This window comes from Rhinolophus sinicus, linkage group LG09 (assembly GCF_036562045.2).
Source record: "Rhinolophus sinicus isolate RSC01 linkage group LG09, ASM3656204v1, whole genome shotgun sequence".
Classification (NCBI taxonomy): Eukaryota; Metazoa; Chordata; class Mammalia; order Chiroptera; family Rhinolophidae; genus Rhinolophus; species Rhinolophus sinicus.
The window spans coordinates 21,516,468-21,532,233 of record NC_133758.1 but is presented as its reverse complement, the minus strand read 5'-3'; the positions used below and the strand labels follow the sequence as shown (position 1 = coordinate 21,532,233).

The window sequence follows — 15,766 nt, the reverse complement described above, 5'->3', positions numbered from 1 at the left end:
TTAAATCAAGGAAGCTTAGAAGGGCTTTCCTGAAAGGATTCTTCTCAACATGTCAAATGGCAAATACACACATGCTTTTGAGCTTGGATTCTTTCATATCACAGATTGCTTTGTTACAATGCAACCTGGAACCAATATGTTCTAACCTATACATCCTTGAGCATTGCCGGGATTTGAAAAATTCCAAACAAACACTAAAAAAGAGATAAAAGCACAATGTCCCCACCATTTCACAGGTTTAATAATTAACCATCTTGCCTAGTTGATCTCATCCGTTCCTGCCTCTCCCCCTTTTTGCTGAATATCTTAAATTATATCCCAGATTATTGTTATTTCTCACATATATGCTTCAGCGTACATCGTTTAAAAACAAGGACATTTTCTTGCATCACCACAATGCCATTAGCACCCTCCCAACAACATTAATACTAATTCCTTAACATCATCTAATACTCAATTGACATTCAGATTTCCCACATTGTTTCAAAAATGACTTTTCACAATGGATTTACCGCACTGGTATCCAAGCAAGGCTTGCATTTTGTAACTGCTTGTTCTCGAGTCTCTTTTAATCTAGAACAGACAAAGCCCCTTCTCTTTTCTCCCCACTAGCCACTGATGTGATTGTCCTGTGGAGTGTCCAGATTTTCTGGATTTGGTCATTGTCTCATTACCCCGACAAATACACTAAATGTTAGATGATTGACTAGATTCAGGATCAATATAATTTTCTGGCAAACATACTTCATAGGCGATGCTGCGTATATCACACTGCATTGCATTCAGAGGTAGGTAATGTCCCCTTGTCCAGCTTTGGGTGGAGCCAGGACGGATCAGTGTGTTCAGGAGTACAGGTCCCATCACTGGTTTCAGTATCCATTGATGACCTTTGCCTGAAGCTCTTATTTCACTAGGGTGTGATGCTGTCATTCCTTTTTGATGATAGTTGGAATTATTCTCTATAATTGAACTTTCTGTCATCCAGTAGGGTTATTTGGTAACCCTGAAATGTAGCTTACACTAGATAACCAGGCTTCTTTCTCTCTGATTTTTAGAGTCATGAGTTGGTACCCTAGCAACTTCCAGTGGTAACCAATAAGCCAGGCTCTCTCTCTCTCTCGCTCTCGCTCTCGCTCTCTCTCGCTCTCTCTCATCTAATTAATGACTTGTCAGGAATAACCTCATTAGGTTTTTTTTTAACTTTTGTTGAGATATAACTCATATACCATACAATTCACTCATTTAAAGTGTATAATTCAAATATAGTTTTAACTATATTTATAGAATTGTACAACCATCACCACAATCAATTTTAGAACATTTTTTTTTACCTTCAAAAGAAATTCTATACCCGTTTGCAATCAACCCCCACTCTCAGCACTAGGCAACCAGCAATCTATTTTCTGTTTATGTAGATTTGCCTATTCTCCTAAATGGAATTATTATGGTAACTCTATGTTTAATCGTTAAAGGAATTGCCAAACTGTTTTCCAAAGTGCTGCACCATTTTACATTCCTACTAGCAATGGATGAAGGTTCCAATTTCTCCACATCCTCATTAACTCTTGTTATTATCTTTTTGATTATCGCCATCCTAGTGCATGAGAAGTGGCATCTTAGGTTTTTTGTTTTTTTTAAAAGATTTTATTGGGGAAGGGGAACAGGACTTTATTGGGGAACAGTGTGTACTTCCAGGCCTTTTTTCCAAGTCAAGTTGTTGTCCTTTCAATCTTAGTTGTGGAGGGTGCCATTCAGCTTCAAGTTGTCCTTTCAGTCTTAGTTGTGGAGGGCGCGGCTCAGCTCCAGGTCCAGTTGCCATTGCTAGTTGCAGGGGGCGCAGCCCACCATCCCTTGCGGGAGTCGAACCGGCAGCCTTGTGGTTGAGAGTCCACTGGCCCATGTGGGAATCGAACCGGCAGCCTTTGGAGTTAGGAGCACGGAGCTCCAACCGCCTGAGCCACTGGGCCGGCCCGAGAAGTGGCATCTCAGTTTTGATTTGCCTTTTCTTGATGACTAATGATATTGTGCATCTTTTCATGTACTTATTGGTAGTTGCATGTCTTCTTTGGATAAATGTCTTTTCAAATCCTTTGTCCATTTTCAAATGTGTCTTTTCATTATTGAATGATAGATTTGTCTTACATATTCTTAAACACACACACACACACACACACACACACACACACACACACACACACACCAGTCCTCTATCAGATACATAATTTGTAGATATTTTCTCCCATTCTGTGGCCATTAATCAGGCCGGCCTGCCTTCCTCATTCCCTCCCTCCCTCCTACCCTCCTTCCCTCCTGCCCTCTTTTTTCTCCCCTCCCTTCCTCTCTTCCTTCCTTCTTTTCTGAACTTTTTTGTTCCGCTTTCTTTCTTTTTGCCCTTGCTAAACGCTAAATTCCTATGTCTGTCCTTCCTAGGCTTGGAGCCTTTTAAAAGACCCTGTAACTGATTATTCTACAGCAATGCTGTCCAATAGAAATATAATGTGAGGCACACATATACTTGAGAAGTTTCTAGTAGCCACATTAAAAAATATAAAAAGAAACATAAAATTAATTTTAATAACATATATTTAACCCAATATATCCAAAATATTATCATTTCAATATGTAATCAATATAAAAATATTGCGATATTTTACTTTATTTTTTCACACTACATCTTTGAAATCCAGTGTATAATTTACACTTATGGCACATCTCAACCGTACATGTGGTTGACGGGTACCATATTGGACAGTGCCAAGCCTGAGACATATTTGTCTAAACCCATGTTGCTGCGACAGAGATTGATAGCTGCCTTCCAATATTCACTTCACCCAAGAAAGAATTTTAGGTTCTATTTCTTAGTCAATCTGCTGTTAGGTGTGGCCAAGGTCAAGCTTCTTTGTTATTTGCACAAGACGACCCACGTTTCATTTGTACATTCTGCTCCAGACTTGGAATCGGCTATCGATTCAGAGCCCTTTAATGGGAAATGACCTGTAGAGAATCACAGTCTCACCAGTAGGGATGCACCTTGCTACCAGATTGCCATTACTTTTTTGCCTTTTGATTGGGCAGAGCTAGGAAATCGTTGTAACAAGAGGCAAACAATGAGTTTGTACCAGTATTTCCCACTCAAATGTAAGAGTACAAGGTTTTCAGTTCTTGGATTTTATATATGTATAACTGTGAAAATCCTAGTTCTTAACAATGTTAATATAATGAATATTCATTTTATCCTAATATGTAAATCTAGTTTGTATTTGTGTGTATAACAGAGTTTCTCAGTAATAATACCAGTACTATCATGTCCGAGAGTTTGGTGAGGAAATGGTACAGCCCTGGCCTAAGCTGAAAGCACTAATTCAGGGTTTCTCAACCTCAGCACTACTGACATTTTGGGGGAGACAGCCTGTGCCGTGGGGGCCGTCCTGTGCATGTATGATGCCGAGAGGCATCCCTGGCTCTGCCCATGAGACGCCAGTAGCACCACCCCCCAGCTGTGACAACCAAAACATGTCTCCAGATGTTGCCTGCCAGATGTTCCCTGGGGGGCAAAATCACCCTTGTTGAGACTTCTGGACCATTAAAAGGAATTGACAGATATTATATAGAGATAAGCTACCACATGCGCCACTAAACTCTCATTTTTTGTGGGGTTTTTTGTGTTTTTTTTTAAAAAACGCCATAAAATAACTGAACTTGGTTTACTTACACAAAAGGAGACACATTATATAAATTGTTCTGTATCTTGATTCTTCTTAACAAAATATTCTGGAGATCTTTCCAAATAAATACAGAAAATTCTTCCTTATTCCCTGGATAGCTGCGTATAGTAATCTATCCCAATCACCTAATGATGGGATATGGGTTACTCCTACTCTTCTGCTTTTAAAAACAATGCTGCCATGAGTAACAGCATGCATATATCACTCTATGTATTGGCCAGTGTAGCTTTGGGGTAGGTTCCTGGAAATAGAATTGCTGGATCAAAGGCTTAATGTGTCTGAAATTATAGTGGAGATCGCCAATTTCCCTCCATAGAGGTTGTACATTTGGTATTCCCACTAGTGTCCCGCTTTTAATACTCAACATTATATTAAGAACATTTCCAGTGTCATTAAATAATCCCTAAAAATCGGATTTTGTAACGGCTGCCCGAAATTCCCACATGGGAACATACCCCAATTTAGTTCATCATTCCTGTCCTGTTGAACATATATGATGCTCCCAACTTTTCTCTATTATAAATAACACTGAAAGGAACTTCCTTGCAAAAAAATCATGGACCAAAGTCTGGTTACTTCTTTAGGACAGATTTCTAGAAGTAGGATTACTGTATCAAAGGGTATAGATGTTTTTTTAAGCTACTTGCTACATTTTGCCCAAGTCCTCGTCTGAGGAAATAGTATATTTTTTGTCAAGAATATTGGGACAGATCTTTATCTTGGCTTCAGAGACTTAGGTGAAGGAATAAACTTATCTGACTCAAGCAATCCGTCCTTCTGGGGAAATAATTAAATCCTATCAAACTATGTAAAAGCCCAGTCCTAAAATCCCGAAAGAAATCCTCTACGGTTGGGTAATGGTAGTTCTCTTTTGTAGCATCTTTCAGGGCACTAAGCTATCCTTTACTGCTTGTTAACTTACCATTTTCCCTAGGCAACTGCATCTGTCTCGAGGGGCAGTCATTTTCCCCCTTCTCAGAGCAAGACGGCATGCAGCATCTTTGTTTAGTCAGGGCTTCTCCTCAAGGAGCACCTTCCCTGATCTATAGCATCACAGAAAGGACAAGAAGGAAGCAAGAAATAACAGCTCACCTGTGTCATTTGATGTGTAAATAAGTCATGAGAAGAATACAAATGTTGTGTCTTTAATACGACCACTGAAAGTAACAGCCACGTAAGAAATGCTCAGCAAGCACAATTAGGGCTAATCTGACCCACCTCGATTGTTGAATAGTCACAGATTCAGGCCGAGGAGTCTGGAGGGAAACAAAATACTGAAGAGGGCCATTAAGGCAAATGCCATCTTTAGATGTCTATTTAACCTGATGGTCGTTTGTACAAATAAGGTGTGAAAACTGTATGTGGGAAATATGTTGAAACTCACCTTTTCCTTGCTCTATTTGCAAAAGGGCTAGAAATTTCACTATTCCTCTTTAAAAATCAGATGATTGGTATGACCAAATTCTATTAAAAACAAAACAAAATTCCAAGTCCTAATATTTAGAAGAAAGCATATGATCTAAGAGATTACTGCATGGGAATGGGTAGGAATGTACCTATGCAAACCGACTTCTTCCCCTATGAATTCTCTCCTGTTGGGTACGATATTTCTATTGAAGCATATGCATGTCACTGCAGAGATCAGCAGACATGACCCAGGCGCTTTCCACAGTAACCCCATGCATCCCCTGGGTTCCAGGGAGAAGCTGTTCCAAGTGGACAGTGTAGATAGGCGTCAGCCTATGCAGGGCTCACTGTAGGAGACAGGTAATCTGTAATGTTTTATTCATTGGCTCCCCACCATCTACTAAAGACTACAGCAATTCCTGAACCAGCTCTTCAAGGATGGCCACGACCCATCACTGCATGTTGGTTATGGACGTACTGCAAAGACTGCTTACACTTTGCTTTTCTCCAATCCCGCTGAGATAGTTTGCACTGAATATGTGTGACCTATTGAATGAACAAACTAGAATTATATTTGGTGTCCAAATTTTACAGAATGATCTCCATCCCAGGAACCAGACAGTTTAACAAGGGAAGACAGGCCAAGAGGCCGGAAGGGCCAGGGAGGTTTGGCACAGGAACCCAGGTGCTCAGATACAAGGCCTGTAGCCCATGTAAACTGTCCAGGTGGCCAGGCTCTGAGGTCTGTGCGCCTTCTCAGTGTCTCACATGTCACTCTCACTGGTTACCTTTGACCTTTGCGGTAAAGAAAGTATCAGATAGGGTGATGAACACACAATGGGATTTATAGATGATGTAATACAGAATTGTACACCTGAAATCTATGTAATTATACTAACAATTGTCACCCCAATAAATTTAATAAAATGAAATTTAAAAAAAAAAAAGAAAGTATCAGATAACCCAAATAAAGAAAGACAGGAGAACAGGCTAACTAGTCAAAAATCAAAGTGTAAGAGGTAAAGAGAATGTCTTCTGGTTGCCACAGGTTAAACTTTTTCATATAAATATATTGACATAAAGAATAATTCCTGGGTACATTCCATTTGTCCTTTGTTTCCTCCATTGTATGATTATATTATTATTGATGTCATTAAAAGTGCATTTGTCAGGACTTGCTGTCAGACAGTTGCACTTATTTTGTGCCCACAGGCAGTTTTGAGGTAAATCTCTTGCTTTAGGGCATTAGCTGATCAATATGGACATCTATAGTGAGAGATTGTTTTCCCACCTCCCCCTGCATGAAGTCACTTTGGATGGAATGGGGACACCGAGAAGAAGGTACCCCTACACAAGAACCTTCCTTTTGCAGTCTGCTACATTTTCAGGAGTGGGCAGCTGGTCCAAGGAAAGGCCATGGAAGAAAGAAGGCAACTGCTGATCACCCCTAGCTCTGCCATTTTTTCAGCTTATTCACTTTTCCTTCCTGGTTTTCAGTATGATCTCCAGTCTTATTTTATCATTGATGCTTGCATCCCATGGCCAAAACCTCTCTGTTATAAGTAGGAGTTTGTTTAATTCATTTATGTATACCGGAGACTTAGCAGTGACAGAATACTTGGCAAGTGGTCAGTATTGCTGAACTAAATTCCTAAAATGTGAGTTTAATGGTTTCTTTTCTGTATTAAAAGATCGCCCCCTGCCCTCTCTCCTTTCCTTTTCCCCCCTCACCTCACCCTCCCAACTGCCTGCTAACTATCTAAATTGCCTCTGGATTAATTCAGACACACTCATATATTCCATCAATTTCATCTTCTTTGAGACATGTCTTCTAGATACTTCTTACCAACTCCAAACTGAACTGACTTCACCCAGGATATACAGGAGACCTTGGGACCTCACCTTGTCATCTTGGGAAGTTCCTTCTCTTTCTGTGTCAAACCATCCGTTTCTTAGATTCCACGTGGCCCTTTGGTTTGGTTTACTCTCTCCCTCTGGCGCTTTCCTGATAAAGAGTATATAGGAGATAACTGTTTTTAGGCTTCACATGTTGAAAATATCTTTATTCTGTCTACCAATGTAATTAACTGTTTGACCAAGATACATGGATTTCTACATTGGAAATGATTTTTCCTTGGAATTTTGAAGGCATTGTTCTGTTTTCTTCTAATATCTCACATTGCTAGTGAGAAGTCATTCTTGCTCCTTGGTACGTAACCAGTCTTTTATTTCCGGATGCTGTTAGGACCCTCCCTTCATTCTCAGGATTCTGATACTGACCATGTGACTTGGGAGTTTGCCTGCAGTAACTGTGCTGGCAGCAGACCGGTGACAGAGGCAGGCTCTGGAGTCTCACTCCTTGGTGTGGGACCTCAACAAGCTACTTCACCTCTGTGCCTCAGTTTCTTCATCTTAAAATGGAGATAATAGTACCTACCTCATAGGGTTGCTGTGAGAAATGAATTAATACCTGTAAAATGCTTAAAATAGTCCTTACCACTTAGTGAGTGCTATTTAAACCTTACCTTTTATTAACATTTCAAATAGGAAAGATAATCTCCTAAGAGTTGTTCTCCCCAAAGTTTTGTTGACCCTCTGCTTTAAATATGAATGTTGGCCTTGAGAGGGGGAATGGTTGTGGGGGTGGGGGAGAAGTGGTTGAGTCTCCGATGTGAATTTCAACAGGGTGAAGCTGATAAAGAAAGAGGCAACTTATTTCTGGTAAGGCTCCCCTAGACTGTGGTTCTCAGCTCAGGATTGGAGGAACAATAGGTAAAGAAAAGACACCATCTTTAAGGAACTCTTGCCACTCCAATTCAGGATTCAGATACGCTCCCTGAAAGGGTGTTTTCATTTTTCAATTTAAAAGGAAATAGCATGACATAGATTCAGAATGAGAGTAAGAAAAACGGGAGCATGATTTGGAAATTCTCATATCTTTGTGAATGAGAAATGTCTGGTGAGGATGTTTTCAGTGTTACTCGTCATTAATGGTTAAGCCAGACCAACACACAGGCATTTGCTAATTTCTATACTCGAAAATCAAGTTCCCTCCCTGTTAGGAACTTGAAATTTTAACATATAAAGATTTCACAGACTCACATTCAAAATGATCTGTTGATAACAAGAATTCAGTGTAACTAGAGATCCCCAGTTAGTGAAGGAAAACTCTACATAATAATTCCAAATAACACATAGAATTAAAAAAAAAACTTCTAAATCACCATTTTGCACTCTCGTGAAATAACTGACTCAAAGATCATTAACAAATGCTAAAAGCATTAGTTGAAAGGGGAGGGAGAAAGGGGCATTCACATGGTGCCTAAGCATTGTACGTAGAATACCTGCTACCTGCAAAGAGATGTTTCCCTTACAGTGGAGAGACCCGCAGTCACTAGAGGATCCCAATAATTAGACACCACATCACTAACAGCGAGACAAACCAACGTGTGGATCCCAGGATAATAAAGATGAAAACATATCGATATATTTCATCCATGAAATATACTGGACAAAATTTTTACCCTGATTCGAATTAAGCTTTTAGATCTAATGTCCATCTTAGAGAGCAGGGGGTAGAGGAACCAGTTATATAATACCATGAGGAAAACATCAGGCGAGTCCAGAATGTGGGACATTCTACAACCAGCCTTCTCTCTTCAAAAAGGGGCCAGGGCAAGGAGACTGGTCTAGATTGTGAGATTTAAGAGACGTAACCATATGTAATGCATGATTCTTGATGGACTTTGGTTGGAAAAACTGCATTTTTGGTATGATTGGAGAGATTTTAATATGGAATGAACATTAGACATATGACGCTAACAGTGTTAATTCTGTTAGGTGTCATAACAGTATTGTAGCTGTATAAGAAAATGCCATTTTGGGGTAGAGGGGAGAATGCACGCAGAAGCATGTAGGGGTGAAATTCCATGATATAACTTACTGTGAAATAATTTAGCTAAATAGATATGAAGCAGATATGGCAAATGTTAACTGTTGTTGAATCAAGATGGTAGGTATATGGATTGTCATTGTTTTATTCTACTTTTCTACTTGTTTGAAAATTGTACATTAAGAAATTTAGGGAAATGGCATGCAGATGTGAAATTGCATAAACCTGGCTTGATAATGTTTTGGAAGGAGCACGAGTGTCTCAAAGGGCCACATGTGCACTGGGGACCCTGGAGGGAGCATTCGCTCTGAGATCACCAGAGCAACAGTGTGAGGTAGTCATTCGCTCCAGAATGTCAGAATCTTGGAAGAATGAATGTACTTCCCAGAGTGCCCAAGTTATTGTCAGGATAATTTACTCACTGACAGGGTCAGACTGAATAATTCATGTTACGACTGCAATGGGAATTGTTTGGTTGTTGTCAGTTAGATTATTTTCCCCTAAATTAAGTCACCTGAAACTACCCACTTTCCATGAGGTGTTTCTGGGGATGTATTTTCTTTTCTTTTTTTACCCAATTCTTTCTCCCAAACAACATGAGCTGATTGTCCTATCCACTCAGACATAGACGTAAAGGAACAGTTACAATGCACAATTGCTTCCTGCAGTGCCAAATTGTTCTTCAACTACAGTTGTTGCTTAGGAAGTGAGTTTTCTGCCCCGTTTCTGATGTGATTTCAGGGAGCTGGACCATGCCATGTTACGGCGCCTGGAGAAGAGGATTCTGGTTGACCTCCCCAGCCGGGAGGCCAGGCAGGCCATGATCCACCACTGGCTGCCCCCTGTGAGCAAGAGCAGAGCCCTGGAGCTGCGCACGGAGCTGGAGTACAGTGTGCTGAGCCAGGTATGCTGCCTGGACGGAGGCGTCTGCAGGCCAAGCAGCCCCCACAAGGCATCTTCTAGGAAGGGTCTTCTCAGGAGCTGCCTGGAGCCTCTTCCTTGAATCACTTAGAAAAGATCCAAACTCCCCAGCAATGCAAGGGGCCTCTTCTTCATGAGAGAATGAACTCTTTCATGAGAAATATTCAAGCAGAGAGAAACAATGTGATGTAGTGGAAACAGCACAGGGTTTAGACTGGGAGAGCCTATTGTTAAATCCTGGCCTTGTAGGCAGTTTACTAGCTGTGTGACCACTTGCTGAGCCTCAGTTTCTTCCCCTGTCAGATGGGTAACAGATACCCCACAAAGGACTACTGTGATGATTTAATGACTCACAAATATACTTGTTACCCCCATTGTCACTGTATCATTGCTTCCTGAGTGGACGCTTAAACTTGCTGTTCTCTGAGGTTCCTCAAAGGCAGGTATGATCTTATTTACAAGGACGAAAGTATTGACTAAATTCGATCCTCCTTAGGTTTGGACACAAGAGCCCGTTAGGCTAACTTAGGTGGTCCAAACCTTCACTAGCATCTTCCAACATGTATTTGTATAGATTTAGGAAGCTGTTTATTGCCCAGCTTCTTAGCTTATTCAAACAAATCAGCGGCCTCTCTTCCCCCAAGCATTATCTATCGGGAATATGTGTACAGCGTGCATGGGGGGGGGGCAGATACAGAATCTATACAGGGGCCCTGATACTGGGTCCTGTCCGTAAGGATGTCATCACTACCAGCGTCCTGCCTGCTGACCAGTGGCTGGTTTGCGGCTATTTCAGGAGACAGAAGGCTACTCGGGCTCAGACATTAAGCTGGTCTGCAGGGAAGCAGCTATGCGGCCTGTGAGGAAGATCTTCCATGCACTTGAAAACCACCAATCAGGTATGGCTGGGATCACAGCAAAGGTGCTTTGGGAGGGAAATCTGTGTTTAAAACTCCACCGTTCACCAGCAGATGGAGCCTTGCTCCTGTTCTTGGTGGCTCTTGACACTTGCACAGCTTCTTGGGTCAAAGGATCCTTCCCGCACTCGACTCTTCTCTCCTCTGGAGTTCCATTTTGGATCAACTTTGCCCCTAGATTATCCACTCCTTAGGGCTCGGGCTTTTATTTCTCTGGCACACTATCAGGTCGGGCTGGATCTACACAGCACTATATAAATATTAAATAATACTTTGATAATGATACATTTAAGTCACGTTTGTTTGTCCGGGCTTCAGGGGCTGAGTTGCACATTAAAGAAAGTTGTTTTCCCCAGCTCTCTTTAGTCTTGCCTTTTCTGCATTAACCATTAAGAATGCTGCATTATGCATTGTCTTGAAAGAAGGTCTATTAGCATTTCAAGAGCATTGATCACCATAAGGTCGATCGCTGTGCTGTTCCTGTTGTGTTTTTATCTAGAGAGCAGCAATTTCCCTGGGATCCAGCTGGACACAGTGACCACTGCCGACTTTTTGGATGTGTTGGCTCACACCAAGCCTTCAGCAAAGAATCTGACTCAGAGATACTCAGCCTGGCAAAGTGAGTTCGAGTCTGTCTGAAATCCCACTTACTGATCTGGCCACAAAGACAGCCACAGGGGCCTCTGGGTTTATTTGTATAAGTGGGAGAAGAACATAAGGATTGAAATAGAAAAAATTATTCTTTTAGACCAATTTGGACAACTGTGTTGTTTAAGAAATGTGAGCTATTTTCATTAATTTTTCATTATTGATGTCAGCAAAATATTGAAGATTTCAATTACAGGTAATATGTGCTATGAAGTCATGTAATACACTTTTCTCACAATTAGACTCCATAAAATTTTGATGAACCGTTTCTCGTAGTGTTCCCCGTTTGTGAACTGGTGTTTTCATTTTGAAGAAAAAGATGTAATTAGGGAGGTTGCGTTGGAAAGCACAGGGTGGTTCTGAGTTGGGGGGCCAATCAGAAGCTCAGTTTGACAGGCCATCTGGCCAGCGGACAGTTCAAGGGTGGATAAGGATGGGAGCAGACAAGGAAACATAGAGTCTAGTTTTTGACAACTTTCTGAATCTCATCAGCTCTCCCTACTTCTGACCTCAACCAGTTTTCTCAGCAGCAAACCCCTATCAGACTAGGTCCCACTCGGACTTGTCACTGACCCATCTCTACAGATGACCGTTTTGCATCTACAGCTAACAGTGTGACTCGCACGCCACCACCACCAGCTACCAGTCTGAGCATTTTGAGTTCTGGCCCCTAATACCACCTTTGGACTCTTTGCATCTCACATCCCTTGCCATTGCCACAGCACCTCGTTGGATCCAAAGCTTAGGATGGGTGACCTGAGCTTCTAGAAGAGTCCACCTGCGTCTCTCCTGCCCCTAGGCTCCTCCACATCTCCTTGTGGTTTATAAACAGCTGGAAGCATCTCCCTCAGAAGCCCAGTCTGAGAGGCATCTACTTTCATTCAACTCCTCAAGGCTTCCACTAAATAATGCCCCCTCTATCCCCAACTAGAACTTACCTACGGTTAAGTCACCTTCTTTTCTCTTCCTTGCCATTTTCTTCATTCCTGCAAGACAGACTCTTCCTCTGAAGAAAAACTTCCAGGAAAGGGGACATTTTGGATAGCTAAATATTCCAAAGGACTTTACCCTTTTAAACAAAAGACAAAGCATTTTGGGGGTATTGATTATTTTGAGTGAAATATTCTCAAATGCCTCTGAAAATGTCACTTCATGGAAAACGTAGTCAAATTGAAAATACACTCTAGAGAACGAATTTGAAATAAAAAGATTTCATCTTAGGACATACTAAGTGTACACCTCATAATCATTCGGTGTTACACTAAGCTGTACTAGTGATACCTAAGTGACTAGGTCCCTAAGCTAAACGGCCTCCCTCTGTGCTTTTGGGTTATTTCCTCGGTCAGGCTGCCAGCTGACATTTCTTGTAGCCGTTAGTCCATTTCCTTGTGGCTACTACCATCCTTTCTGATTTCATATCATCTCAACTGTTGTTAATTTGCTGAGGTTGGAAAGCAGGGAGTGTACCGAATGTGTACTTCAGAGTGAACAGGTAGAGGGGCAGAGGAGGCATTCCCGCGGATAACGTGCTTTGTGACAACACACTGGAGCCCTTTCGGCTTACTGCCTGCTCGTTCCTGACTCCAGGGTAAGTGTGGCTTTACCACTCGCAGCAAATACATGTCATCTTCTTCCACTTCTAAAACCCCACACACAGCCTAAGGTGTACTTGAAGCATCTCCACATCCTTCCTCCATTCCTTTTAAGGATCTCCGAGTTCATCTTTGTAACACTTCCGCCTACATTTAGTCACATATTCAATCCTCCTCTCCTCTTCCCCTTGGCAAGTTTGTCTCCAAATCATTATGCCTGTACGTGTGTTTTTAGGTCATCCTTTTATTTTGGTGGCTTCTTTAAAAACAAAAAATCAGTTATACATTAAAATGACTTCTGGCTTTGGATGAAATGAAATCTAGCTCCTGCACCCCACTGCCGGACACGGCTTTCCCTGTCATCCCAACAGTTATGTTACGATTTTAGGTTAACTCAGTCATCAGTATTTCTACGAGAACCGGACATTATAGTCACTGCAGAGCCAACCAGTGAATAGGATTACATTTTCTTTTTTTCAGGATTACATTGTGAGTTTTACCTTTCCTGGCATTCATAACTGCTTTTTCATTTGCTTTTTTCTAAGTATCTATTCTTATTTTTTATGTAACACACCTTCACATCTGTCAGCTACCCATCAGTATTATTTTCCAAATCACCAAATATCAGACACATTTTCCATTCTATCCCCATGCCCTCTGGTCCTGGTGTTGCAAGGTAATGGGAACCGAGGACCCCGGTGGTATAGAGATGGACCTAATCCCCATTCTCAGTCCTGCATCTCACCGCGGCCCACCGCCATGCTCATCATCCCCTCGGCCTTAACTTGCATGGTTTCACTTTTTCAGAAAATAAACCTCCATTCTTCTACCTCGGCTGGGGGTGCTCATCTGGCCGCACAGGGTGGGGAGGGTTTCTGGGGTTCCAATCGTTTTGTCTACCAGCTTGGAACCAATTCCTTGCTTCTCAACCCTGTCTCACTCCTCTCTTCCTCTCTACCTAGTGTCTCTCAGCCTTGAGTCTTGAAGTTGTTCTACAGGATGAATTTTTTTTCTTTGCACTGATTATAACTATCAACCCTCGTCCACTTACCATCTTCCAAATTATTGTACCCTCTTGTCCACTTACGTCTCCTTTACCATACTCTTGTGGGTTTCTACCTTCATTATTGCTGTCCTCTTATTTCAGTGGGGCTTTGAGAGCAGTCAACTAACACGTGATTAATCTACTACATCTAGAGTCTCTATGGTTATTTTTTTTCCAAGTAGATTAAAAGCATATCTACGTTCATAAGGATACAGGAGATTGGCCTGTTAGTTGTTGGAGGAAAATTCCACCTAATCCAACATGAGGTATTTTCTTCTAAAGCAGAGGTCACAACTCAAATGCCTATAGGAACTTGGAATGTAAAAATATGTAAGTCAGGTAGGGGTGACACAAGGAAGAGGTGGGGACTGTGGTTAAGTGGGGGAAGGCCGGAACTATCCCAATGACACAACAGTGACTCAGCTCCAACTGAATGTAGAAATTCGAACCTAACACTGCCAGAGCTTCCAGGCGTCCTAGGAAAACCAGTAGTGGATCTGCACTTGAAATCTACTGATATTCAGATGTTGGCAACTAAGTTAACTGCCCCTAGAATTCTGGTTTGTTCTGCACGTCAGTCAGCTCACCACCAGCCGCTTTCACGGATGGACCGTACTTACCTCCACTCCCTCACTCCTGTTGGCTTTATTCCTCTTCATCACTTATCAGTATCTGTTGTACTAAGTGGTTGTGTGTGTTTCATCTGTTACCCTACCCAAATGTTAGCACCGTGGCTGTGATCCTTTTTTCACTGCTACTGAATGAATTAAAACATTCCTTAAAATACCAGTCTCTGAGCACTGTACCCACTTTACAGGCTACAAGTTCCTAATTAGAGTCCCAAGCACTTAGCTTACTGCACACGACCTCTTCTCTGAGAGGGCAGCTGTCCGGAACTCATCAGGGCCCTTTGCACTGTTAAGATACATTTTCATACACATCAATTTCCCAACTAGAAGATAGCATCTAAGGAGTGGGAGCCATATTCTGCTCTGTCTTCCTTAGTGCTTAGCCACAGTAGGCATTTAATAAATAGTTTGATCTTCTCAGGCACATCAGCCAGTGAAACACACGAGTGTTGAGATGTGACACGACGGGAAGCCCTGAATAGAATTACGGTATTCAAAATTGTTTGATTTTAACAGATACACAGTTTAAACTATGATCATTTCTGGTGCTCGGGCACTTGGCTCTGGTTGCCTCTCAAAGGCAGCAGCCTGCTGTGGGCAGCAGACCTTGATGGCTGGCCTAGTACAAGGTCAGCAAGGGCCTGGGGAATTTACGCTACAGAAGACTTTTGTGACTTGAAACCTGATCATGCAAACATGCCTCTATGTAAACAACTGATTGTGAAAGAGGAATTCTACTACTCGAGGCAGAGTATTCTAGTGAAATAGATTTGTGCAATTTAAGCAAAATTTTCATTATAGGTGCATTATATCACACAACCATTGATCCTATCCAAAACCCACTGGACATAACCCACGCAGTTGTGTTTTCAACTTACCTGTCCAGCATGCTACTGTAACTTTTAAATGTGGAATTAAGGGTGAGGTTACAAGGGAATTTCCGACATCCACAGCTACAGGTGTTTGATGGACCTGTCACTTAGTGAGCCT

The 15,766-nt window shown here is 41.7% G+C and overlaps 1 protein-coding gene across 2 annotated transcripts in view; it reads left to right on the top strand.

Moving 5' to 3' along the window:
• The window catches only part of KATNAL2 (katanin catalytic subunit A1 like 2), a 64,827-nt gene extending 53,294 nt beyond the window's left edge, over window positions 1-11,533 (top strand). For both annotated transcript variants that reach the window (XM_074340020.1, XM_019739666.2), the window contains 3 exons: window positions 9,766-9,928; window positions 10,742-10,844; window positions 11,362-11,533. In XM_074340020.1, the coding sequence (XP_074196121.1) occupies window positions 9,766-9,928; window positions 10,742-10,844; window positions 11,362-11,501 (406 nt within the window). In that variant the 3' untranslated portion in view covers window positions 11,502-11,533. The remainder of the gene's footprint in view (window positions 1-9,765; window positions 9,929-10,741; window positions 10,845-11,361) is intronic.
• The last annotated feature ends 4,233 nt before the right edge of the window (window positions 11,534-15,766 follow it).